Genomic DNA, 26,648 nt, shown 5'->3' on the forward strand with positions numbered 1-26,648 from the left:
GGGTTAGGGTTAAGGATAGGTAAGGGACATCCCAAGGCTACCAGATAGGGTTAGGGTTAGGGTTAAGGATAGGTAAGGGACATCCCAAGGCTACCAGATAGGGTTAGGGTTAGGGTTAAGGATAGGTAAGGGACATCCCAAGGCTACCAGATAGGGTTAGGGTTAGGGTTAAGGTTAGGTAAGGGGTAAGGATTTAGACTAGGGACATCCCAAGGCTACCAGATAGGGTTAGGGTTAAGGTTAGGCTAGGGGTAAGGATTTAGACTAGGGACATCCCAAGGCTACCAGATAGGGTTAGGGTTAAGGTTAGGCTAGGGGTAAGGATTTAGACTAGGGACATCCCAAGGCTACCAGATAGGGTTAGGGTTAAGGATAGGTAAGGGACATCCCAAGGCTACCAGATAGCACTAAAAGCTGTTATATTATAGGATCATGTGCAGAAACAACAACAAATGGATGACACAGTGGGTACTAGTGTTGTAACCCACTTGATTTGGGGTCAGTTTTGAACAAGAGAAGGTGAGTCTCAACTGTGTCTCAGGTCTAACTTCCAGTGTGTACCCATTCAGCAGAGCTCCAAGCACAATGTTATGTTCCCGGGAGGTAACAACGCAGAAGCATTTGTTTCACTAAACATGGGTGTTTATTTTCACTAGCGAGACACCTTGAGGAGAAAATGCTCACTTCCTTGGTGATGTTCAGCTTTCAGGAAACCCCTCTGTTACACCAAGCAGCAAATGGGCAGCAGGCTGAAGTCACTCCTAACCACTGATCTATGATCAGATATATCTTTCATCCCCCTCATGGTTTAGGTTAGGGTGTGGGGTAAAGTATCTGATCCCAGATCTGTGGTTAATGGTAACTTCTACCTGGAGCCAGGAACGCCAGGGGAGGAGGGTCATCCCAAAAGCGTTATAGAGTTCTTCAGAGACAGAGAGCCTGGGGCCTGCTCAGTGAGGTGAAACATTACCCAACGTTGCAGATGGAAACAGAATGTATAGAGCTGACAATATTCCCTGATTCCCAACATAACAGAGAATCCTATCTACTCTACACAATGCATTTGCTATCTGAATGTTGTGTAACGTTGAAGCCTCCTGAACAGGCCCCAGCTTTAGCCTGAGGTACGGTACAGTACATTAACAACAGAATAAAAGACAAGTTACCGACAGCTACCAAGGCGACAGCTACCAAGGCGACTGTTACCGCAGAGCAGATTTCTCCTCAGACAAATGTACTTCAGAGTTACATAATAATCATGAGAAATTAAACAAACATGTGTATTAACTGCCGTTCACCCAGCTCACTACATCATCCATCTCATCGTTTGATACACAGAAACAGATGCAGAAATAAAGGGGCGGGAGTAAGGGACGGGTTCGTCTAATGATTGGCATTATTTTGGGTGTGTCCTGTCATTTCTCTCACCTGTCAATCAATCACAAGCCGAGTGCAGATTCAAGTAAATGATTTTGTTTCACATTATACCTGTTTTAATCTTGTCTGAAGGTGCTGAAGTTCATGGGGGGAGGGGAACTACATTTTTCTTCCCCAAAATTTGGGAGGTATTAAAAACTTAACAAAAAACGACAAATAATCTGGTGAAAGCCTCAGAAAAAGCAACTACACTGGTTAGTCAGTTAGTTATAACAAACAGAAGTCCAGAGAGAAAGTGCTTTAAGAGAGTTATTGGAGAGTTCAGGGTATTGGTAGAGGCTGTTTTAGAAGGACTGAAAGTGCTTTAAGAGAGTTATTGGAGAGTTCAGGGTATTGGTAGAGGCTGTTTTAGAAGAGAGTTTAAAGTGAGTAATGTTCTTTCCTTTTTCCCCCAGACAGGAACACTGGGGTACATCACCAGAGAACTGATACAGGCGAATCCGTCGTCGTGTTCAAGTCACGAGATACGACGTCTTCGTCTTGTTGTTGTTGTCTTCAGCAGAAAAGATGGCAAAACCCTTAGTTTCCGTGTGGTTAGGCTAATTATTTAAGGTCCTATGTCATTAGTGTTTGCCTTCTAGCAGGGAGTTCTCTGTATGGTTACTGTTGATTTCTATTCCGCTCCTGAGGAAAGAAAGAGAGAGAGGGGAAAATAAACCAAATTAGAGGATGCATAAGTGGGAGGGGGAAAAGAACACATGGAATGCTGTTAGAAAACATCCTCAGGGAAATTAGTATTTCTTTGACTGAATCGCTTGTCCTCCGTTTATGTGATAAAAGCTCAGTGATGCAAGACATTGCAAGTTAAACATCTAAGGGCCAAATCCCCAAGGAACATACATGCACTTCACTTCAACATTTGTGTATGTCACACAGTGGTGTCAACTGAAGAGTTCTACCAAGATGAGTTCTTGCTTGTGGAACTCTGAGTGACGATTCAAACTCTCCTTTCTTTCAAAGGCTAATTTCTGTAACTGTAATCCTCATAATGGCTGAGTGTTCCCTTAACTGTTAATGATGACGGGTGACTGGTTTTCACCAGCTGATGACGACTAGGGCTTAGAGCATGGGCAGACCAGCTGATGACGACTAGGGCTTAGAGCATGGGCAGACCAGCTGATGACGACTAGGGCTTAGAGCATGGGCAGACCAGCTGATGGCGACTAGGGCTTAGAGCATGGGCAGACCAGCTGATGACGACTAGGGCTTAGAGCATGGGCAGACCAGCTGATGACGACTAGGGATTAGAGCATGGGCAGACCAGCTGATGACGACTAGGGCTTAGAGCATGGGCAGACCAGCTGATGACGACTAGGGCTTAGAGCATGGGCAGACCAGCTGATGACGACTAGGGCTTAGAGCATGGGCAGACCAGCTGATGACGACTAGGGCTTAGAGCATGGGCAGACCAGCTGATGACGACTAGGGCTTAGAGCATGGGCAGACCAGCTGATGACGACTAGGGCTTAGAGCATGGGCAGACCAGCTGATGACGACTAGGGCTTAGAGCATGGGCAGACCAGCTGATGACGACTAGGGCTTAGAACATGGGCAGACCAGCTGATGACGACTAGGGCTTAGAGCATGGGCAGACCAGCTGATGACGACTAGGGCTTAGAGCATGGGCAGACCAGCTGATGATGACTAGGGCTTAGAGCATGGGCAGACCAGCTGGCTGGAGTGTATACAGACATATTCAAGCTCTCCCTATACCAGTCTGTTGTCCCCACTTGCTTCAAGATGTCCGTCATTGTTCCTGTATCCAGGAAAGCAAAGGTAACTGAACTAAATGACTATCATAGCACTCACTTCTGTCATCATGAAGTGCTTTGAGAGGCTACTTAAGGATCATGTCACTTCCACCTTACTCGCCGCCCTAGACCAACTTCAGTTAGCATATTACCGCAACAAATCCACAATGACACAATCGCCATTGCACTGCACACTGCCCTATTCCAACTGGATAAGAGGAATACCTATGTAAGAATGCTGTTTATTGACTACAGCTCAGTATTCAACACCATAGAACCCTCCAAGCTCATCACGAAGTACAGAGCCCTGGGACGAAACACTTCCCTCTGCAACTGGATCCTGGACTTCCTGACAGGCCATCCCCGGGTGGAGAAGGTAGGAAAAAACACTTCCACTACGCTGATCCATAACACAGGGGCCCCACAAGGGTGCGTGCTCAGCCCCGTCCTGTACTTCCTGTTCACTCATGACTATGTGGCCACGCACGTCTCCAACTAAATCATCGAGTTTGCTAACAATACAACAGTGATAGGCCCGATTACCAACAATGACAAGACAGCCTATAGGGAGGAGGTGAGGGCCCTAGCAGAGTGGTGGCAGGAAAATAACCTCTCCCTCAACGTCAAGAAAACAAAAGGAGCTGATCGTGGATTCGAACTCAATCAGCATGACAGAGTGATCTCCAGCCTTGTCCTTGTCAACACTCACACCTGTGTTAACGAGAGAATCACTGAGATGATGTCAGCTGGTCCTTTTGGGCAGGGCTGAAATGCAGTGGAAATGTTTTTTGGAATTAATTGCAATTCATCTGATCACTCTTCATTACATTCTGGAGTATATGCAAATTGCCATCATACAAACTGAGGCAGCAGACTTTGTGAAAATGTATATTTGTGTCATTCAAAACTTTTGGCCACGACTACATATGCACTGTGCTTGTCTGATGCTTTTAGCACACTGTTTGATTAAATAATTAAGACACAAATGACTCAAGAAAGAGCCCGATGGTCACTCTGTAAAAATCATTTACAGTGAGTGTCTGTATGATAGGCACACGTTGTCTCGCTCTCCTCCCTAATGCCACGAAAAGGTACCACAGCACAGCGTTTATTGTGCTGTCTGTGCTGAAGCTGCAAATCATTTCAGCCATTTAGTTTCTTACTTGTTTCTGACTGAAAAGTTCTGTTACCGAAATCCCTAATTTCCTCAAGAAAAACATTCCCTATTCGCTCAACCCTTGCTCTCTTTACGTGAAACATGTAAGCATTGCATGCATGTGACCAATAAGGCCTGACCTATAGTCTGTCATAATCACATCAATAAATGAGTTCTAACAAACTCCCAACACAGTAACACGGATGTAAAAGGGGACATGAAAAAGAAACTTGAAACGGGCAAATGTTTACTGGTTGCTCAGGAGGGAAAGAGGAAGTTGTGGAAGATCTGTGGAAGACGTTTGACTTGATGAAGAAAATGGAGGGTATAAAGAGCGAGAGCTGCGTGCATATTGTGTGTGACAAACCGGTGCAGTTAGATTACAATATTATCTTTCTGCCTGTTTGGAACAGTGTAATCAACACTAAATACATGATAAGTAATACCAGTCTGTTCTAATGAAACCATTTTTAAAAAGCCTTTATTACAGCATAGAAAAGATTAAAAACAGCAAAATCTTTGAAATTGCTTTATCTGACATTTTTCCGTTGCATGAGGCTTGGTGCTCATGCTTTGCCTACTCAGCAAACAGATGCTGTGGCTATAATTCATCATCGTGCAGTATTCAATGTGGAATTGTTCATCTATTTAGAACATTCCAAAGAACAAGCAGAATAAACTAAATCGAACGTCTGTATATCAAAAATAAAACCGATTTTGGTTTGTAACCCTGAAAAAAAATGGTCTTTGAACTCACCAAATTGAGCTTCCTGTGTATACAGTATACCGTATTCTAATCAAGGTTCATCCTATATAACTACTGCTGAACACAGCTTTTCTATTCATATACTGTCTAAACACCCCATACACATCTAACATCGCTCATTCTGATATTTCATAATTCCATTTTTATTTGGGGAATTTGTTTTGTATTGTTCGGTATTACTGCACTGTTGGAGCTAGAAAACAATTTCGCTGCACCTGCGATAACAATCTGCAAAATATGTGTACTCGACCAACATGTTATTTAACCCAAACCTTTCCCATACCACCCCCAACACACACACACTCCCCTCTCCTTCCGCGAATACACCCCTGCTGATCATATCTCTGGTTGTGCTGGATGTTTGTGCTTTATTGACTCCATGGAGCCATAAGTTTACTCCCACAACCATTCATTTACTGACATACACAAATACGGGCCTAGCTGCAGTGCATTTCTCTCCCTCGCTCACACGCACGCAGTGGTCAGCGTCAGTAGGCACAGCAGGGGAAGACCTGGGCCTCCAGTGTAACTCCATCAAAATAGAGAGGCCACTGTCTGGGGCTGGAGGCTGACCTGGTCTGGGTGGCTGGGGAAACAAAGGCCTCCACAGCATGTCTGTGTCCACCTAAGGCCACCCACTCACATCCACTAGAGATGGACATGAGTACAAGTTCTTGAATAGATGTCAAAGCTCGGTCTTTAAACAGAGATGCTTTTTTTTCGTGCTGTACAATTATTTGGAGGAATGTGCTTTGTGGCTGCCCGAATGGGCAAGTGAAATGTTGTCATGGAGACAACATTTATTAGCTTTTACTCTCGTGTTCCATTTGTACATTTGCGAGGCACAACAAAACATGAGATAAATAACACAGTGCACACAGCTGTTCTCCCTAAATTCCATTTCCCCTCAGTGTCTCATTCACTCAATTGCATTCCGACCGCTCCCTCCCGTTAGGCCGACAGAAATGAAATGCCTATAAAAACGTATCTAACCGATGGGACACACAAGTTATATTCTTTGTCAAATGATGACAGTTCAATCGCAAATTCGAAACGGACTGGTTGATTAAAGTAGAAAAATATGTTCCAACAACGCGCTGCAGTTTTGGATTCATTGCGTCCCATCTGCTTTCCACTTAAGATACTTTGTGAACTGCTAGTGCCATTTAGAATTGGTTAGCCTAGGCTATAACCCACCCTAAATATAGACAGGTTCCACTCTGAAAATAGGCAAAAAGATTAGTTTGATAAAGACAAAGAGTGTATTTTTCATCAGAATCATTAAGCATTGCCTACTCAGCAAACAGGTGTTGTGGCCATAATTCATCACCATGCAGTATTCAATGTGGAATTGTTCATCTATTTAAAAAATTCCAAGGAATGGGTAGAATAAACTAAATCGAATGTCTGTATATCGAAAATAAAACCAATTTTGGTTTGTAACCCTGAAAGAAATGGTCTTTCAACTCACCAGATTGAGCCCTGTTTGAAATGATCACTGAAAATATCTGCCTCAGGCACAAGATGTGGATCACTTCACAATGGCAACATTTTCATTTAGAAAAATATTCTGTTCTATTTTAGTCATGTTTTTTAAAAACTATACAATAGGTGTGTCTTGACTGTTATACGGGCTGGAGAAATAAGAGTGTCTTGTCTGCTAAAATAACAAAACAAGGCTGTCATTGCACAGCCATAGGCTTCTACAAGCAGGAGCCACTGCTGAGGTTACTTCATGAAGATTGTGTTCCACAATATAATATAACCAGTTGATATTAAGGCTTCAATAAAAGTAATTTTAAATTTCACTTGCTTTTTTATTGACTGAATACACACACATATACATATATACAGTGGGGCAAAAAAGTATTTAGTCAGCCACCAATTGTGCAAGTTCTCCCACTTAAAAAGATGAGGCCTGTAATTTTCATCAGACTTACAGAAAACGTTTGACCTCTGTCATTGCCAACAAAGGGTATATAACAAAGTATTGAGAAACTTTTGTTATTGACCAAATACTTATTTTCCACCATAATTTGCAAAAAAAATCATTAAAAATCCTACAATGTGATTTTTTTTCTCATTTTGTCTATCATAGTTGAAGTGTACCTATGATGAAAATTACAGGCCTCATCTTTTTAAGTGGGAGAACTTGCGCAATTGGTGGCTGACTAAATACTTTTTTGCCCCACTGTACATATATATACACACACACACATACATACATACACACATACACATATATATACATACACACACACACATTATATATGGGGCAATTTAACAATTAGGATTTGTTATCTGTAATGGTGATGATTAATTAGGCATTGGTGCAATCTGTTGGCATATAGATAAATGTACACATTTTTTCTTTCAGTAGTGTAAATCGGAAAAATGTCATGCGAGTTCTCCAACAGTCTCAAAATTTCTAGAACGCCCATCCCTAACATCAACTCACTCACATCCACCTACTCACATCCACCCACCCACCTACCTACTGAACTCATTCACTGAAGGGTTAACTTGGGGGACTGCTATATTGACACTGACACACACATCCCACAGACAACATTGACAAACACACCTGTGCAAATATTTCAATCTACTGATCTAGGTCTATACTGTTCATCCTGTATACGGTCTCAGTCTCCACAGTTAACTTAGCATTGTTAGCTTCAAGCCTCGGAGATGACATGCTACAGACCACTCCACTTGACAGCCCTCAGAGTGAGAGGAGATAGGCCTAACAATGTGGGTCAATTAACCTGGTCAGGCTGGGGAAAGTGAGCCAGCGAGGGTTCTGTCAGGACCTGTGTTGTCATGTAGAGGGGTCAGGGCTACAACAGCAGAGCCTCTCACCTGCCCCACACTAGGCTACACAGCGCTATCTCAGCAACCGTCAAAACACACTTCCTACTAACAAGTTGTTTCAGTGCTCCTGAAAACCTGGACTTCAAATATTATGATAGAGAAAGGGAAGGAGAGTGAGAGAGAGACAAAAGAACAAAAAGCGAGAGAGAGAGAAAAGAACAGAGAGCGAGAGAGAGAGAAAAGAACAGAGAGCGAGAGAGAGAGAAAAGAACAGAGAGAAAATGACAAATAGAGAAAGAAAATGAGAACGAGAAAATGAGAGCGAGGGGAGGGAGAAAGAGAGCAGGTTGTGTGGGGGGTTTCTTAATATATTTGCATATTTAGTTTTACTTAGGAATGTGTGCTTAAGATAAAAGGTTTAAATGTTTTCCTCACTGGTCTATCCCTAAAACAATCCTTGTTTTAGTTGTTTTCCACCTTCAAAATGTTGTATGTATTTTATCGCTCAAAGTGTGTCTGCCTGCGCAAGGAAGAACCAGAGAATAATGTTATTTTTTTCCAAATCGTTGCGGAATAACCCTGAAATATAAAACAGTTGAACCATGTTGAAACATAACCCAGAAATTCCCAGTGAAACACATTAGGCACACAGGGTGGAGCTGGGCTGATGGAGAGAACAGCTAATGAAGCAAGAGGAGCCTGTGTCTGCCAGAGGCCTGGTGTTCAAAGGTAGATAAGAGCCACTTCTGCCTTTGTCTGAGGGGAGGTATGTGAGGAATGCAGCCTATTTCAGGAAACCCCTATGTGTCCCACTCTCCAGATCACTCTCACAGAAGCACACAGCCACACAAGATGGCTGCCTCATCAGACAGGGTTTCCTGGTTGGACCCAAGCAGACCCACTGGTGGGCAAAGATGGTAGTGATGATGGTCTGATGACAGGCCTGAGGGACGGGCTGCTAATTCCACACATCAATCTACCTCACCACCATGGAGTAATGACACTGGTAGAACCCACCACCATGGAGTAATGACACTGGTAGAAATGGAACATGGGAGTAATAACACTGGTAGAACCCACCACCATGGAGTAATGACACTGGTAGAACCCACCACCATGGAGTAATGACACTGGTAGAACCCACCACCATGGAGTAATGACACTGGTAGAACCCACCACCATGGAGTAATGACACTGGTAGAACCCACCACCATGGAGTAATGACACTGGTAGAACCCACCACCATGGAGTAATGACACTGGTAGAACCCACCACCATGGAGTAATGACACTGGTAGAACCCACCACCATGGAGTAATGACACTGGTAGAACCCACCCCCATGGAGTAATGACACTGGTATAACCCACCACCATGGAGTAATGACACTGGTAGAACCCACCACCATGGAGTAATGACACTGGTAGAACCCACCACCATGGAGTAATGCCACTGATAGAACCCACCACCATGGAGTAATGCCACTGGTAGAACCCACCACCATGGAGTAATGACACTGGTAGAACCCACCACCATGGAGTAATGACACTGGTAGAACCCACCACCATGGAGTAATGACACTGGTAGAACCCACCACCATGGATTAATGACACTGGTAGAACCCACCACCATGGAGTAATGACACTGGTAGAACCCACCACCATGGAGTAATGACACTGGTAGAACCCACCACCATGGAGTAATAACACTGGTAGAACCCACCACCATGGAGTAATGACACTGGTAGAACCCACCACCATGGAGTAATAACACTGGTAGAACCCACCACCATGGAGTAATGACACTGGTAGAACCCACCACCATGGAGTAATGACACTGGTAGAACCCACCACCATGGAGTAATGACACTGGTAGAACCCACCACCATGGAGTAATGACACTGGTAGAACCCACCACCATGGAGTAATGACACTGGTAGAACCCACCACCATGGAGTAATGACACTGGTAGAACCCACCACCATGGAGTAATAACACTGGTAGAACCCACCACCATGGAGTAATAACACTGGTAGAACCCACCACCATGGAGTAATAACACTGGTAGAACCCACCACCATGGAGTAATAACACTGGTAGAACCCACCACCATGGAGTAATGACACTGGTAGAACCCACCACCATGGAGTAATGACACTGGTAGAACCCACCACCATGGAGTAATGACACTGGTAGAAATGGAACATGGGAGTAATGACACTGGTAGAACCCACCACCATGGAGTAATAACACTGGTAGAACCCACCACCATGGAGTAATGACACTGGTAGAACCCACCACCATGGAGTAATGACACTGGTAGAACCCACCACCATGGAGTAATGACACTGGTAGAACCCACCACCATGGAGTAATGACACTGGTAGAACCCACCACCATGGAGTAATGACACTGGTAGAACCCACCACCATGGAGTAATGACACTGGTAGAAATGGAACATGGGAGTAGACTAGAGGCCTATGAACTAAGACCTCAGATGATAGACACTGACCAGTACTACACTGTGTGACAGATGGTCACTAGTCAGTCAAACTCATATAGACACTCTGCTGCTGTCAGCTGATACGATAGGGGGGTGGGTGTGTGTGTGTGTGTGTGTGTTATGTGTGTCAGCAGCACGGTTCTCTCACCCTCCGCAGGGCTTCTTCCTCCTCCTGGCGGTTCTCATAATGTGCAAAGTCATCAAAGATTGAGGTGGTATGCTTGAAAGTTGCGATAATTTTAAGCACTTGCTTGGCCTTCTCCAGAGGCACCTCCTGAGTGTCCCTGGAGTTGGTGACGGGCTTGTTGTCATTGTTCTCCAGCCTGATGTGCCTCAACTGGTTGTTGGGCACGTCCTTCACAAACGCCCACTTCACCTCAAACTTGCCCTTCCACTTGTCCTGAGACCAAACGCCTGCGTAGGAGTTGTAATCCACAGGCGAGCGCATCTCCGCCACGCCGCAGAAATGACCACTGCCGTTGACGCTGAACAGCAGGTAGAGGGGCCCCTTGGTCCCCAGCGAGCGGTAGGCCCCGTCCAGGCGCTTGTTGCCGTGCTCGGTGCTGCACCAGATGGAGTACTTGATGGAGCGGTGGATGTCGTCCTCAGAGTAGCTCTTGATGATGAACACACGGCCGTTCTTCAGGTTCCAGTCAAAGTCTTTGGGGTTGTAGTTGTTGAGGGCCCGCAGTTTCTCTAACACGGGGTGCACCTCCCCGGAGCAGGGAGAGGCACTGAGGGGGACCCCACCAACACCCATCCCAAAGCCTTCCGCCCCTCCCTGGTTGAAGGTGCCCCTGTTCCGAGGAGCCACCCAGCGGTTCTGGGGTGGGAGCTGGGAGTGTTGGTGTTGATGCATGGGTTGAGGGGGGCCGGGCTGGGAGGAAAAGTTCTGGTGGGGGTGGGGGTGTTGGTGAGGGTGTGGGGGGCCTGGGGGAATCTGCTGGGGGTGTTGGGGGGACTGCAGCGACTGCAGCTGAAAGGGTTGGTGGTGCTGCTGGTGTTGGTGCTGGTGTTGGGGCTGATGTTGGGGCTGATGTTGGTGGGGCAGAGGGCTCTGCAGCAGGGGCTGGCCCATCAGGGTCTGCTGCACCATGGTCTGAGGGGGCATCATGGTCTGAGCTAAGGGGGGCTTGTTGAGGGAGCCCTTATCGTCCCAGGTGCCAATGTTCATGTTGTGCTTGATGGGCGGCGGGGGAATGGTAGGGCCCCCCATCCCCATGTTGGCTTTGGGCTTGACCTTGGGCTGGGGCTTGGCCGGCTTCCTGGCGATGGCCGCCCAGGACGTGGGTTTGGGGGCTGAGGAACTAACCAACGGTGGCATGCTATTGGCCGCCATGCTACTCATGCCCCCGAGGGGCGAGCCGACAGTCTTGGTGACGGCGGCGCCCATGTCCGTTCCCAGTTTTAACCCAGTCATGCCCTGCTCGATGCTGCTCAGCACCGGGACCTTACTGAGCTGGGCGTCACTGCTGAAGCCCGCCTGTCCGTCAGTTATAGCCCTCCCCAGGGAACTAGGGGTGTAACCATAACTATTACTATAGGCATTGCTCTGTGTGGACTGGCCCTGAGAGACACTGGTGCCCCAGGTGGAATAGTCTGCGTTTCCAGGGAAGAAGTTGAAGCCATGCTGGCTGAGGAAGGGAGGGGTATTGCCCAGGGCGCCCGGCTGGCTGAACACCCCGTCAGGGATAAAGTGGTGCTCGCCATTGCTCATCTGTCCATAGGTGGTCAAGTAGGGCATGGGGGGGTCCCCCGCAGTGGACCAGGGCGCCTCTCCCAGGGAGTAAGGGAAGCCTATGGAGGGAGCATAGTAGCTGGGCATGTACGGGTCGGACATTGGTGGGTAGCTGTTATTCTGCAGAAGGGAATAACAGGGGTCAGTTAGTGGATGACCTTAATGATAGAAGCTAAGACAAATCTTGCCCATCTCTCTTCAAAACCGTAACTAAGAAATAAATCAGCGTTCTTCTTAAGGAGCAAGATTGGCTTTCAGTGGAAATTATAGATACCAGCTCTATCAAATGTTTCCCATAGCAACAAGTGAAGACAGCAACAGTTTTATAATAATCTGTCCGATGTGAACTCTGACAATTATTACAACAACAAGAATTTATTTTATAAGTAAATTGGCGTGGGTGATAGTGGGTTTGTTCTTGGCTACATTTCACTAGAATCCTATAAGACAAAGTAAGCTTGTCCACCCAGGCACAAGATGATGAACACCACCCAGTTTTCTTTTTAGTACAAAAAGAAAATCAACAATAATTCCACTATCAAAAGGTCATTTTTAATACTTTTCCATTTAAAAATGAGTCAGTCATCTGTCAATAGCTCCTCCTTCACATATACTACTATACAGTGACTTTAGATTAACACTCTATACACCTTCATATATCACTATAAGACACTATTCTGAGGGTTCATGCCGGTTCAAAAGGAGCAAATAACACATATCCCCTCTATGCTGTGGAACGTCAAGTTGCATGGCTGACAGGGTTGGACACAATGGGTACACTCACTCACCTGATTTGTCTGGCTGCTTAGGTAAGGTTCATAGTCTTCATCGTTTACTCCATCCTTCTGATGCATTGATCCGTTTTGCACTGAAGAGAAAACAAATGGTTCTTAGGTTATTCTTTAGATGTGATATAACCAAAAAGGTTTCTCGGCTAAAATAAACCATTGTGTTTAACAGATCTATAAACTAATAATAAACAGCTGATAAACCCCCTTATATTGCCTTTAAGTAGTTGGGGTAGAACAACACCCAATAATATGACAGGCACAGTGGTGTATAGGTATATTTGGTTAGTTGACCTACTTTTGACTGATGACACCAGGTCACCAAAATGTGGTGGAAGAGTGATGAAAGCAGTGATTTAATTACACTCTTTTGTTATCACAGTTTTCACAAAGCATTTCCTTAGTCAGACAACATTTTGACTGCCATCAAACTCCACAACAATCATGCAATAGTAAAATAATACAGTGACAGGAATACCTTTATTTCCTTGTCCTTTGGGTCTCTGACATCAGAATGGGCAAGTGCAAAAAAAAAGAGAGAAAAGAGATGCATCAGATTTAGCATATTAGGTCAATGCTTGATAGGGAGAAGAGTGATGGTAGCATTCATGCAAGGTGAGCTAGGCCTAGGCTACTGAATTACAAACAATGATTCTATACCAGTGGCTGTATATCAAACAAACATTTTAAACACATTCAGCCCTAGACTAGTTTATAGACCTCTACGGCTTCCTTGTGATTATTGACCGGATGTCAAACGCCCACTGGCATCCAGTAAACGTGCCGCATAGTACAGAATACAGCAACCGGCTGGAGCTTGTTGCCACCGCTGCGCAGCCGGTAGGCTACTTCAAGGTTCGGCCTACATAGCAGCTAATAGCTATCATATAACAAATACTTTTGCCTATGTTATATGGCATGCCTACCACACTGAATGATAGCAGCTGACAAAACGGTTGACAATTCTCAAACTGCAACTACAAACATTTCACGACAGTGGGTTGTCAACAATAAGCACCTGATCGACTGTGGTTGCAGACATCCTCCAGGAGCCGAAACGGATTTCTGTTTGCGACTGTCCACGGTTTCTCCTGCTTCTGCACTCCGGTATTTTTCTCAGCTCGTCTCGGGTTATCCAATCTCTGTATGTAGAGGCGGTGTTTTTCTCCAGTCGTCAGATCTTTCCCTACAATCTTTTCTCGAGCGCCAAGGATCGCGACTTTGTATCTGTCTGTGGTATTAAATGTTTCCGATCTAGTTGACGTTCGGTTACAATGTATCACTTACTCTGAAACTGCCAGATTGGAATATCCCTTACTCTATTCCACAATGGCGGATGGGCTATTATGCCGCGTTCACAAGCTTGTCGGAACTAGGAAACTTGGAAATGTCCGACTTGCTAACTGGTGGTAGTTATACACGTGCCGCGTTCAACTAAATAGCAATTCGGACATTTCCGAGTTTCCTAGTTCCGACTAGCATATGAACGCGGCATCTATCTCGCTTCCGTTCTATTGCTCCATGACCTTCCGCCTGTGACGCTCTGAGCCATGTTACTACAGACTGACAGTCACATTTCACATGATATGTCTCAGAAGATTTACCCTTTACTCTACAATACAACATACGTTTGTTTCCCTTGTTAAAATAAATTATGTGTTCACTGTGATGTGACAAATTGTGTCACTTCATGCATATCTGTCCCTGTCTGCCTGCTCAATATAATCTGAAACGGTCTCTCTGCGAAGCAGACCATTAGGCTATATGGAATGCCATTAGGCTATATGGAATGCCCTGCCTAAAGATCACTGTCGTGTGACATTTTCATTGCAAATTACATTAATGGAAGGATTAATTTAATAATTTGCCTACCAGCACATACAGGTCTCCTCTCATGGACTTGAATGGCATCCTTTTTATTTTATTTTTTATCTTTATTTAACTAGGCAAGTCAGATAAGAACAAATTCTTATTTTCAATGATGGCCTAGGAACAGGTAAACTGCCTGTTCAGGGGCAGGACGACAGATTTGCACCTTGTCAGCTCAGGGATTTGAACTTGCAACCTTTCAGTTACTAGTCCAACACACTAGGCTACCCTGCCACCCAATTCCTTGAATGTAAATGGAATTTTCCTGATTTATAAATTGTAGACTATTATGGATAGATGGGTAGGTGCAATAGCCTTTCTCAAGGTTTGCCACATACAGAGAGTTTGGGAGTTATGTCCTTAAAACAGGAAAATTAACCCAGGGTGCATGCTACAATATATATTTTTTTAAGTACATTCCATTTGTGGACCACTTTTCATGTACACAGACATACTAATGTATTGGGGACGTCTATTGTATGCATCTGTCAACATTGAAGTGGCGGTAATGCACCATAAAGTTGGATGCCAACCGCCGACAAAACCCCCACCAAAGAAGAAGATCTGGCAAAGTTGGTCTTCTCGCGATATTTCCGTAATGTGTGGTGAAGTCTGAGATATGGCAGCCGTCGCCTTGAAGTCCTGTCGCAAAGGACTGCCTCACATTTTGAGGGATGGAGCAGTCGCTACTCTCTCGCCAAAGGCTTTGGGAGGTGAGTATGGTACTACGGTTCGATGTGTGCCGTTTCACGGGAAAACTTACAGGCTTCGTTTATAAAAACAAATAGAGGAGGGGGTGTGGCAGAGGCGGCACTAGGTACCACAGCCACAAAGTCATAAACCCAGCCTATTTCTACAATTTATCTTCTTAAAATGATTTAAAACTTCACCCTAACCACGCTATGCCTAACCCTATCCTTAAATTAAGCAACTTTTTGTTTTCATAAATTATTACGATATAGCCACATTTTGACTTCGTGGCTGTGGCAACTTGTGACAACCCAGCGGCAGAACCCGTCATCTGAATGTATTTGTTTGCTCATACACATATAAACTGCGCAGCACTTGCATATTCTTAGATATTGCACAATCAATGCAGGTAAGGAATGGGCGCGTTCGAGCGTATCACTTTTGTCAACACGTTGACCAACGGTCATAGCTATTAACAATGTGTGGCATTATTGGTATAAAAATAGTCCTGACTTGCTACTACATGTCGACTGCATGACCTTTACAACAACCATGTGATCAAAGGTCATGAACTTTCGACTGCAGTTCCTTCTTACAAACCGCAGTCAGAAACAACGCAGTGTGGAAGACAATGGCAGGTAGCCTATTGTTTAGAGTGTTGGACTAGTAACCGGAAGGTTGCAAGATCGAATCCCTGAGTTGACATGTACATTTAGGGAAGTAATACCCCCTCTGGGGGTTAAAGTTGAATTGGAACTATAATCATATTCAAGAGGTTGTGATTTTGTTTCACATAAGGATCACTTAATGAGTCCATTTTGTAATGTTAAGGAAATGTGTAAATTACCAATAACATGTGCTGCGGCAGAATAAACAAACCACACATGCTGATGCACTTTATTTCCTCATTACCATAATATCTACATTTCTGAATCATCACTTAACCCACTAGGCTATCATTGAAAATAAGAATGTGTTCTTAACTGACTTGCCTAGTTAAAGAAAGGTAAAACAACCCTATTCTGATTTTTGGAAGTAAAAGGCGTTACAGTGCGTTAGAGAAGTATTCAGACCCCTTCCCTTTTTCCACATTTTGCTACGTTACAACCTTATTCTAAAGTTGAATAAATAGTTTTTTCCCTCATCAATCTACAACCAATACCCCATAATGACAAAGCAAAACCATGTTTTTAGAAATTCTTGGCAAATTTATTACAAATAAAACAACAGAAATACCTTATTTACATAAGTATTCAGACCCTTTGCTATGATACTCAAAATTGACCTCAGATACATCCTGTTTCCATTGATCATCCTTGAGATGTTTCTACAGCTTGATTGGAGTCCACCTGTGGTAAATTCAATTGATTGGACATGATTTGGAAAGGCACCTGTCTATATAAGGTCCCACAGTTGACAGCGCAGTCAGAGCAAAAACCAAGCCATGAGTTTGAAGGAATTGTCCGTAGAGCTCCGAGACAGGATTGTTTCAAGGCACAGCTCTGGGGAAGGGTAATATTTATTTATCCTTTATTTTACCAGGTAAGTTGACTGAGAACACATTCTCATTTGCAGCAACGACCTGGGGAATAGTTACAGGGGAGAGGAGGGGGATGAATGAGCCAATTGTAAACTGGGGATTATTAGGTGACCATGATGAAAACAACTACATCGACCATGATCCTTTGCTAGTTACGACCACTTTCGCCATGATTCTTAACAAAAAATGTTTTTGGTCCATTCGGTCCATTCAGTAATATGGCCAGATATATTCGAGAAAGGAGAACACCAGAATCCCATTGGGCAATGAATGGAGGAACATGTAACACCTTACCCATCAGACTGTCGACCAATCACGTTCACCTTGTCATGCTGTGTCACACGGTTGCTAAGCGAACAGTCACGTAATCCCTTCTCAAAGTCAGGGTATGAGTCGAGTCCTTGCCCCAGAATCGCCCAGAATGGACCACACGGCCCATTGATGACGCATGGGCAATGTACACAATGGGCGTTAATATGATTCCAAGGGAGTTTTACATCTCCTCAAAAGTCATCTCTGATATGGCGTGCTTTCCATCGGAATACGGGGATGACGTACATCAGCGCTATCACCATTTACTGGATTTAATGTCTGTGGTTAGCACAGTCCCCCAGTGTAAAGTGCAGGAGTAGCTTCTTTTTGCCATAGAGAATGATAGAGGCCTCAAGTAGCCAAAAGGCTGCCTTAGCATGGGCAGAGCCATTGAGAGCTTTCACAGTTTTGATTGAAGTCAAACTGAGTGGGACTTCCAACTTCATTGTGACCCTGTTGGAGTCATGTCCAACCTGGACGGATCAGCCAATCACGAAGAAAATTGACTCCTTCAAAATGGAGATTGCCTCAATGGTGCTTCCCATGCTTTCAGAGACACTATAATGGCACAGATACAAAGATGAGTCCTCTAGCTCTATGGTATTTACACACTTGCATTGCTGGGAATTGGCTTGCAAAAACAATTTAAAATAGTCTGCTGGAAGACAGAAATGAAATAATATTTAATTTCAACATACTCTTTTGATTGTCTGTAGGCTTGGTCCTTATGCAGGGGGGAATTAGAGAAAAAAGCATCTAATGGAAAGTATAATTAAACAGAATTTCCAAACGTGGGTCTGTTGTAGTCCCATGCAGTTTCTCAGCTAGGTCAGTTCATCTCTGCTTACCTCATGTCAAAATAAAAGTCCTCCAAGTTCCTGCTTTTTGTGGGGCAGGTATGGTGCACGTGCAGGACTTTTATTTTGATATGCGCTAAGCAGAGAGAAAAGTTTCTCTACAGACCCACGTTTATAGAAAGTCTGTTAAATGTATGTTCCATAGTACATCAGGGAAACTGGGCAGAAGGGAGTGGTGCTTCAAATACAGCAGATCTGCAACATCATTAATTGAGCCTCTCATATCCTCTCATATCCTCAATCCAGCCTCAACACGTTACGGAAAGAGATGAACTGTATAGGAAGCTCTGGGGACAGGTCATGTGGATACTGGACAGTCAATAAATTGGCAGATGCAAACAGATTATCATCTTTAAATGACAGATGTTCCTGAGGGCTCAAAAAAAAGCGGTTTGCGATTTTGTTCATACTGGTGAAATGCCGTTTCAATTGTGTGGTTGCAATATCAACAGTCCCTTATCTCTGGTATATCTTGGCATGCATCATTCATGACTAAGTTTAAATTGTGTGCAGCGCAATGGACATATAATGCACAATGTGTCAGAAAAGACTGTCTGGATTGTCAATACTCAGTATTGAAAACAGTCGGGCGCGCAACCTGGACCTACAGGTCGTGGTGAGAACATTTGAACACAAAAATGCAAGGCGACACAGTCGCATATTGTTGTTAGTATAGGCCTCTACATAGAGCAAAAAAGAGATTGGCATTAATAGACTGGTTTAACGCACAACAAATTTCTATCCATGCTGGGAGAGACCGCGAGGATGGCTCATGTCATGCAGGTTGGCTATACAGGACAGCTGTATATTCTAAACAAATCAATTGGTTGCAGATTAGTATGCTGTTGTATCGAGCATTTATTTTACTATCCGTCAGCCAGCATCCTAAGTGGACGCCCTGCTTATCATGGGAAAATGACAACCAAATAGTTCTAACATTTATCCATTAGCTAAGGCAAAGCTATAGGCTTTCTGTGGTGCCAGGGTATGTAGCCTATCATCAATTCGATAGGCAGCCGCATAGACATGTCGCAGTTTCAACACAATGGACAGCGATCTGCAATCTATACTTTGCGAATGGCTGTCTGGCTGACTCTTTCGATTGTTTTATTTTTTTCAGGGGGGCGAACTGCGACCTTGCAGGGGTCCAGAGAAACTGCGTTAAGCCAGTTCTAGCGTTGCTAAAAGCAGCAAGGGTAGCCTAGTTTTTAGACATCAATGTAAATGCTATTAAATTAAGTATAACCTTTTGCTTTATAATTTTCTAGGCTTGTAATGTTATTCTGTTTGAATTGTGTTTACATTGTGATAAGTAACACTTTTTCAACTGAATTGCATCGCGTCATAGTCTGCTGTATCCGGGTCTGTTCGGTAGCTTTCACTCTGGTGATGTGAACAAGGTCTTGTCCCACAGCACTGGCCCAATTCAATTTTCTAAATGTTCCATAAGAATGCCCCAGCTGATCATTCCTTGCCTTGACTTCACCCTGATTCAATCTTTCAAGGGGGTTGCACAAATCACCCAAATACAACCTATATTTTACACGCTATTCTTAAAGACGCACTCCATTCTCAACTATTGCATTAAATCACTAGAATTCTGTCATAGTCAATTGGCACATATTGTGTGTGTTTGTCATACAGGGGTGAGACAGAAGTCCTCTGTACAGTATGCAACAAGGCCAGAGCTCCCTAAGCTGGCCTACTGTAGGGTAAAGGGGAAGAGTCCAGGCGTGGTCTTCCTGCCTGGGTATGGATCCAACATGAATGGCCAGAAAGCTGAGGCACTGGAGGAGTTCTGCAAGTCTCTTGGACACTCATACCTTAGGTACTGTACTCTACCTGCTGCTGTGTAACACAATACACGGCGGCATGTAACCTAGTGGTTAAGAGCGTTGGGTCAGGAACTGAAAGGCCGCTGGTTCGTATCCCCGAGCCAACTAGGTGAAAAGTCTGTCTGTGCCCCAGAGCAAGGCACTTAACCCGAATCACTCTAGATAAGAGTGTCTGCTAAATTACTCAAATGTAATTAAATGTTTCCCACAAATATAAATACAAATAAATAGAATTGCATGATTATGGCATAACTAATTTCCTCAAGCTTCCTGTAAAGACATACTGGTACACAACTAACTTTCGAATTATAGCTGAACTTTGGCTCCTTTAGCCTTCCCAAGTTGCTAAAATCGGTGTTGAAGGTGTTGTTATAGGTGTTGAACAAAAGTTGCTATAATATTTTAACAAGAGGGTCTACTTGATTTAAATTGTATTCGCTCTTGCTCACCTCACTTTTCAGAAATGGAAATTGAGTAAACATTTGAATAACAATTGTATGGCCTAATAAACCATGTTATAGAAATACCATGTTTATACCGTCGTTTAGACCGTGGCACATTACCCAAATATACCCCCTGAATCTGAATATCTGAGGTAGGCGTGCCTTAGCCAAACCTCTATCTTGATGTTCATTGCCTGAATAGACTCTCTAGCTTTCGAACCCATTTACTCCTGAGGTACTGACCTGTTGCACGCTCTACAACCACTGTGATTATTATTTCACCCTGCTGGTCATCTATGATCATTTGAACATCTTGAAGAACAATCTGGCCCTAAACGGCCATGTCCTCTTATCCACCCGGCACAGCCAGAAGAGAACTGGCCACCTCTCAGAGCCTGGTTCCTCTATGTTTATTCCTAGGTTCCTGTCTTTCTAGGGAGTTTTCCATGCTTCTACATCTGCATTGCTTGCTGTTTGGGGTTTTAGGCTGGGTTTCTGTATAGCACTTTGTGACAGTTGCTGATGTAAAAATGTTTTATAAATACATTTGATTGATTGATAGCCTGTATGTTACGCAAATAGACCACCCTCTAACTGTTACCCAAATACACTATGCTCTCAGAGTTTTTATGCTAGCTTAGTAGCCAGATTCTTTTCCCCCATGTTTTATTGTATGTCTGACTGGTCCCCCAGGCTCATGTTGTGTTTGTGGTTCCCCAGGTTTGACTACACAGGCCATGGGTTATCGGAGGGGGTGTTCACTGAAGGGACCATCGGCACCTGGAAGAAAGATGTCCTCTTCGTGTTGGATGAACTAACAGAGGGACCACAGGTGAAAGAACTCTCCACTGGCTCTAGAATCATACCTAAACTAGCCTTTAGATAACTCTCGTATTTCTGTGTGTATTTGGTTGGATTCAAATTGGTATTTGATTTAGTTAATTATTAAAGTCTTTTGTATTTTCAGATCTGCGTTTAAGAGCTCAAAGACTGGTTTGACTTTATAACCCAGTTATAGACCGTCTCTACATTGATATTTCAAAATATGCTCTGTTAATTTTGCCCTCCATAATATTTACTCTATTTGTTGTGTAAGATTTCAGTTAGAGTCTGTATAAAAACAACTGTGGTTGTGTATTAGTGTTGTTGAATTCAAACGGTGGTGGTGTTAGTGTCACATGTTTTCACAAGTGGGCGCTGTCACACAAATGACATATCATCTCACAACCCCATGTAACGTTCACGTCACACCCCGTTCAATCATTACCTGAGTAGCATAGCATAGCCTCCCATGCCAGGCTTCAGGGCTCTTCTTGACATTCATCAGACACACAGCTAGTGAATGAGCCCATTATTAACAGGGCCAGAGTCATATTACTCCCAATGTCCTTGTGATGATGATTTGGAACTGATTCAGGGAACAGAAAAAAATTACGGCCTTTTTCCAGGGACGGAAAAACTGAATCGGGAACGAAAGTGATCTTTTAGTGTTCCCGGAACAGTACCGTTCACATTTTGAGAACTGGTTAATCATTAAAAAAAATTGTTCCCAGAACATTCTTAATATCTGGTATGTAATTCTGTAATTTAGTGAGGTTATAATACTAGTAATAACCTAAACACATTACAATTCACTTCATGTCATGTAAACAACTAGCTTACCGTTCCATAGCAAGCTTCTCCATCCACACTAATTGGTGGAGTAAATTAATGACATAAATGTAAAAGCTACAGTATGTTGAGTTCATGGGGGGGAAAATGTACGAAAAGGAACTATATGAACCTTTTTTTCTAAAAAAGCAAACCAGTTCTTTACTATGCTGGTTGGAACACTCGAACTGAACGAAATACAGACTGGTTGTGGTCGGAACTGAACGATCAGAAAATAATTTTCCCTGGTTAGAATCACATCTGCTTTTAGAAACTACTTCTGTCTGTGATCGCTAGATGACCATGGTGCTTCTCTGCAGAAGAGTCGGTTCAAATGGAAGAAAGGAGATGAGGAGACAGCAATCCATATCAAACTGTTGGTATTTCTATGGACCATTGCTCCCTATCCTAGATCAAGGCATCTTTAACGTAATTAGGTCTTTCCCCTCTCTGTTTAGATCATGGTGGGGTCCAGTATGGGCGGCTGGCTCATGCTGTTGGCAGCTATCGCCAGGCCGGAGAAGACTGCAGCTCTGGTGGGCATATCCACGGCAGCAGACCACATCGTCACAGCCTTCAAGTCAATGTCTTTAGAGGTGAGCGAGGACATCATAAAATAATGTGTGGTTATGACCAGGTGCTAATTCCATTTCTATTCAGGGAGTGGTGAATTGAAATAAAATGCTCTGTGAATGTCAATTTATTATTTGATTTAAAATGAAATGTATCCCATTTCACCATAGGTGCGTAAGGAGATTGAAGAGAAGGGCGTGCTGACTGTGCCCACCAAGCACAGCGAGGAGGGCACCTACACGTTCACTATTGGCTTCCTGAAGGAGGCGGAGAACCATTGTGTCCTCCAGAGCCCCATCCCCATCACCTGCCCTGTGAGGCTCATCCACGGCCTGAAGGACGACGACGTGCCCTGGCACATCTCCATGCAAGTGGCCGAGCGCGTCCTCAGCCCCGACGTGGACGTCATCCTCCGCCGCCACGGTCAGCACCGCATGGCCGAGAAGGATGACATCAGGCTCATGGTCTACACCATCGACGACCTCATAGACAAGCTGACCACCCTCGTTTGAGTTGGGGGAGTGTTAGGAATGCACCCCATTGGAGAGGCAGGAGCAACCATATATGATCCCACTCTCCCCTTGCCCTTCCTTCCATCCTGCCCAGTTTGTCCTCAGTATGCTGTTACAAAGAAAGATGAGGATTATCGAAAGTACAAACTGTGATGGAACGAGGATGTCGTCTGTCAGAAACCTCAGCCAGGTCCCTAATGCCTGCCTTGGGGAGGGAGTGTGTCTTTTACCAGTTTACTCGGTGCAGTCTTTTTTTAGATAAACCTTTTTACGGGCAATACTGCCACTGCTCATGCTGCCACTGTTTGTTTGACAGATCCTGGTTCTTTTGCCAGACCCCAATAGTTCTACTGTGCCTTTTTCACCACATCTCATACCCGTTGGGTCAACAAAGCCTCTGCACAGCAGAGTGGAGCGCAGGTCTCGTCTAATTGTGCATGCAGATATTATATGAGGCACAGATGGAATACACACAGACAACAAGCTCCATCAAACGGCCTCCTACGCAGAAGCACTGTGACATCGTGTGGTGATCGGTCCAAGCTGTATTCTCACACTGTGTCGATACCAAGAAGACTGTACACTGTCTCAAAATAGCTGAAGAAAAGTCCAGAGGAATGTCTTTTCTATTTTCTTGTACATCCACCCACATTCCCATGGGCCAGTCTGAGCCACTGGGCTGTTGATTAACACGTTGTTGGTTATTGGACTGTGTTCAATGGGGCAGAAAGCCAGTCCTGCTGCAGCAGACGCAGTAACTCTCTCTCTCTGATCCTCTAACTGCTGCTCTGACCTTTCACTCTTCGGATGACGACACTTAAACATGAGCACGCATCGGGGTGTAAAACAAAGTGCCTGAGTTATGTAAGTACTGTACATTGCCTTTGGAAAGTGTTCAGACCCCTTGACTTTTTCCACATTTGTTACGTTACAGCCTTATTCTAAAATGGATCAAATGTTTTTTTCCCTCAGCAATCTACACAAAATACCCCATAATGACAAAGCAAAAACAGTTTAGACATTTTTGCAAATGTATTCAAAATAAGAAACCAATACCTTTACATAAGTATTCAGACCCTTTGCTATGAGACTCGAAATTGAGCTCAGGTGCATCTTGTTTCCATTGATCATCCTTGATGTTTCTACAACTTGATTGGAGTCTATCTGTGGTAAATTCAATTGATTGGACATTATTTGGAAAGGCACACACCTGTCTATATAAAAGGTCCCACAGTTGACAGAGCATGTCAACGCAAAAACCAAGCCATGAGGTCGAAGGAATTGTCAGTAGAGCTCCGAGACAGGATTGTGTCAAGTCACAGATCTGGGGAAGGGTACCAAAAAATGTCTGCAGCATTGAAGGTCCCCAAGAACACAGAGGACTCCATCATTCTAAAATTGAAGAAGTTTGGAACCACCAAAGACTTTTCCTAGAGCTGGCCGCCCAGCCAAACTGAGCAATCGGGGTAGAAGGGCCTTGGTCAAGGAGGTGACAAAGATTCCGATATTCACTCTGACAGAGCTCTAGAGTTCCTCTGTGGAGATGGGAGAAACTTCCAGAAGGACAACTATCTCTGCAGCACTCTACCAATCAGGTGGCCAGACTGGTTGAGTGGCCAGACGGAAGCTACTTCTCAGTAAAAGGCACATGACAGCCCGCTTGGAGTTTGCCAAAAGTACACTAAAGACTCTCAGACCATCATAAACAAGATTCTCTGTTCTGGTGTAACCAAGATTGAACTTTGGCCTGAATGCCAAGTGTCATGTCTGGAAGAAATCTGGCCCCATCCCTACGGTGAAGCATGGTGGTGGCAACATCATGCTGTGGGGATGTTTTTCAGCGGCAGGGACTGGGAGACTAGTCAGGATCGAGGCAAAGATGAACGGAGCAATGTACAGAGATCCTTGATGAAAACCTGCTCCAGAGCACTCAGGATCTCAGACTGGGGCGAAGATTCACCTTCCAACAGGACAACGACCCTATGCACACAGCCAAGACAACGCAGGAGTGGCTTCGGGACAAGTCTCTGAATGTCCTTGAGTGGCCCAGCCAGAGCCCGGATGAATCCAGTCGAACATCTCTGGAGAGACCTGAAAATAGCTGTGCAGCAATTCTCTCCATCCAACCTGACAGAGCTTGAGAGGATCTGCAGAGAAGAATGGGGAAAAACTCCCCAAATACAGGTGTAACAAGCTTGTAGTGTCATACCCAAGAAGACTCGATGCTGTAATCGCTGCCAATTGTGCTTCAAAGTACTGATTAAAGGGTCTAAATACTTATGTGGCGGCAGGGTAGCCTTGTGGTTAGAGCGTTGGACTAGTAACCGGAAGGTTGCGAGTTCAAACCCCCGAGCTGACAAGGTACAAATCTGTCGTTCTGCCCCTGAACAGGCAGTAACACTGTTCCTAGGCCGTCATTGAAAATAAGTGTAAATAAAATAAATAAATGTGTTCTTAACTGACTTGCCTAGTTAAATAAAGGTCAAATTAAAATGTGATATTTCCTTTTTATTTATATATATATAATTTAGCAAAATTTCTAAAAACCTCTTTTTGCTTTGTCATTATGAGCAAAAAATGGAGCAAAAAAATAATCAATTTTAGAATAAGGCTGTAACGTCACAAAATGTAGAAAAAGTCAAGGGGTCTGAATACTTTCGGAATGCACTCACTGTATATACATTACTGGTGAGGAATTTACTAATATGTAGTGCTAGACCATGTACCCTAATGACAAGGGCTAGAAGTGCATACACTCAGATACAGTGATGATGAGGATACTCCTGAGTTTATTTTAGCTTGACAGTCAAATGGTACAGTATTGCAATGATGTTAGGATTCAAAAGTTTAACGGACATTCTGGAAAATCACCTCTCTTTCCTGTATTTCAACACTTTCTGAATACTTTTTCCAGCTTGTGATGCATGATGTCATTTCAGTACTGTAGCCTTCCCCACACTCAGACCCTCTCTCCAGATCTGTCATCCACCTCTATAACTAACCCAATTAAAGCAGAGCAATGGCTCTCATTATCAAAATTGAGAGACAAGCTGCAAGTCAGACACTAATGGGTTGTACTGTGCCTTCCAAACCTGCAGACACATTTAAGGTAGGTGAAAACATGTTTTTTTTAAATTATCTGGTTCTATAAATTGTGAGTCTGGGCTCCAATCCAGTGTGAGAGTAGTAAGTCCAAATAGATCAACAATGAGTAGTAAACACTTTTGTCATGGGCATGATCAGTGCCGACCTGTCATTCATGGCAGGTGGAGCCCCACCAGTTTTGAGCCCCACCAGTTTTGAGCCCCACCTGTTTAGCTAAAAAATAACACTTTTTTTGTTGCCTGTTTTGCATGTTATTTTAGTATTATTACCTGTCACATATCAGTTTGCAAACGATGTAAAAAAATAAATGTAAA

General features: G+C 44.0%; 2 protein-coding genes across 2 annotated transcripts; one reads left to right on the forward strand and one right to left on the reverse strand.

The window, feature by feature from the left end:
* Window positions 1-256: 256 nt before the first annotated feature.
* LOC109899242 (YTH domain-containing family protein 3-like) lies at window positions 257-14,358 on the reverse strand. The gene is made up of 5 exons (XM_020494298.2): window positions 13,967-14,358; window positions 13,427-13,451; window positions 12,949-13,028; window positions 10,571-12,280; window positions 257-2,061 (listed from the first exon to the last, which is right to left on the reverse strand). Exons 1-5 carry the CDS (start codon window positions 13,988-13,990, stop codon window positions 2,038-2,040), a joined length of 1,863 nt encoding a protein of 620 aa, XP_020349887.1. The 5' UTR covers window positions 13,991-14,358; the 3' UTR covers window positions 257-2,037.
* A 1,048-nt stretch (window positions 14,359-15,406) lies between these two features.
* LOC109899243 (mycophenolic acid acyl-glucuronide esterase, mitochondrial-like) lies at window positions 15,407-24,108 on the forward strand. Its single transcript, XM_020494300.2, has 5 exons — window positions 15,407-15,530; window positions 19,861-20,044; window positions 21,215-21,326; window positions 22,603-22,740; window positions 22,888-24,108. The coding sequence occupies exons 1-5, from the start codon at window positions 15,437-15,439 to the stop codon at window positions 23,227-23,229; spliced, it is 870 nt and encodes a 289-aa protein (XP_020349889.1). The 5' UTR covers window positions 15,407-15,436; the 3' UTR covers window positions 23,230-24,108.
* Window positions 24,109-26,648: the final 2,540 nt, after the last annotated feature.

This window comes from Oncorhynchus kisutch, linkage group LG11 (assembly GCF_002021735.2).
Source record: "Oncorhynchus kisutch isolate 150728-3 linkage group LG11, Okis_V2, whole genome shotgun sequence".
Lineage (NCBI taxonomy): Eukaryota > Metazoa > Chordata > Actinopteri > Salmoniformes > Salmonidae > Oncorhynchus > Oncorhynchus kisutch.

Excerpts from the sequence above, each read along its gene's own strand:
- LOC109899243 (XM_020494300.2), top strand. The coding sequence starts at position 15,437 with ATGGCAGCCGTCGCCTTGAAGTCCTGTCGCAAAGGACTGCCTCACATT. Across the intron at positions 20,045-21,214 it reads CTTGGACACTCATACCTTAG|GTTTGACTACACAGGCCATG; the intron begins GTACTGTACTCT and ends GTGGTTCCCCAG. Across the intron at positions 21,327-22,602 it reads AACTAACAGAGGGACCACAG|ATCATGGTGGGGTCCAGTAT; the intron begins GTGAAAGAACTC and ends CTCTCTGTTTAG.
- LOC109899242 (XM_020494298.2), bottom strand. The coding sequence starts at position 13,990 with ATGTCTGCAACCACAGTCGATCAG. Across the intron at positions 13,029-13,426 it reads CAAAGGACAAGGAAATAAAG|TGCAAAACGGATCAATGCAT; the intron begins GTATTCCTGTCA and ends TTTTCTCTTCAG. Across the intron at positions 12,281-12,948 it reads TAAGCAGCCAGACAAATCAG|AATAACAGCTACCCACCAAT; the intron begins GTGAGTGAGTGT and ends TCCCTTCTGCAG.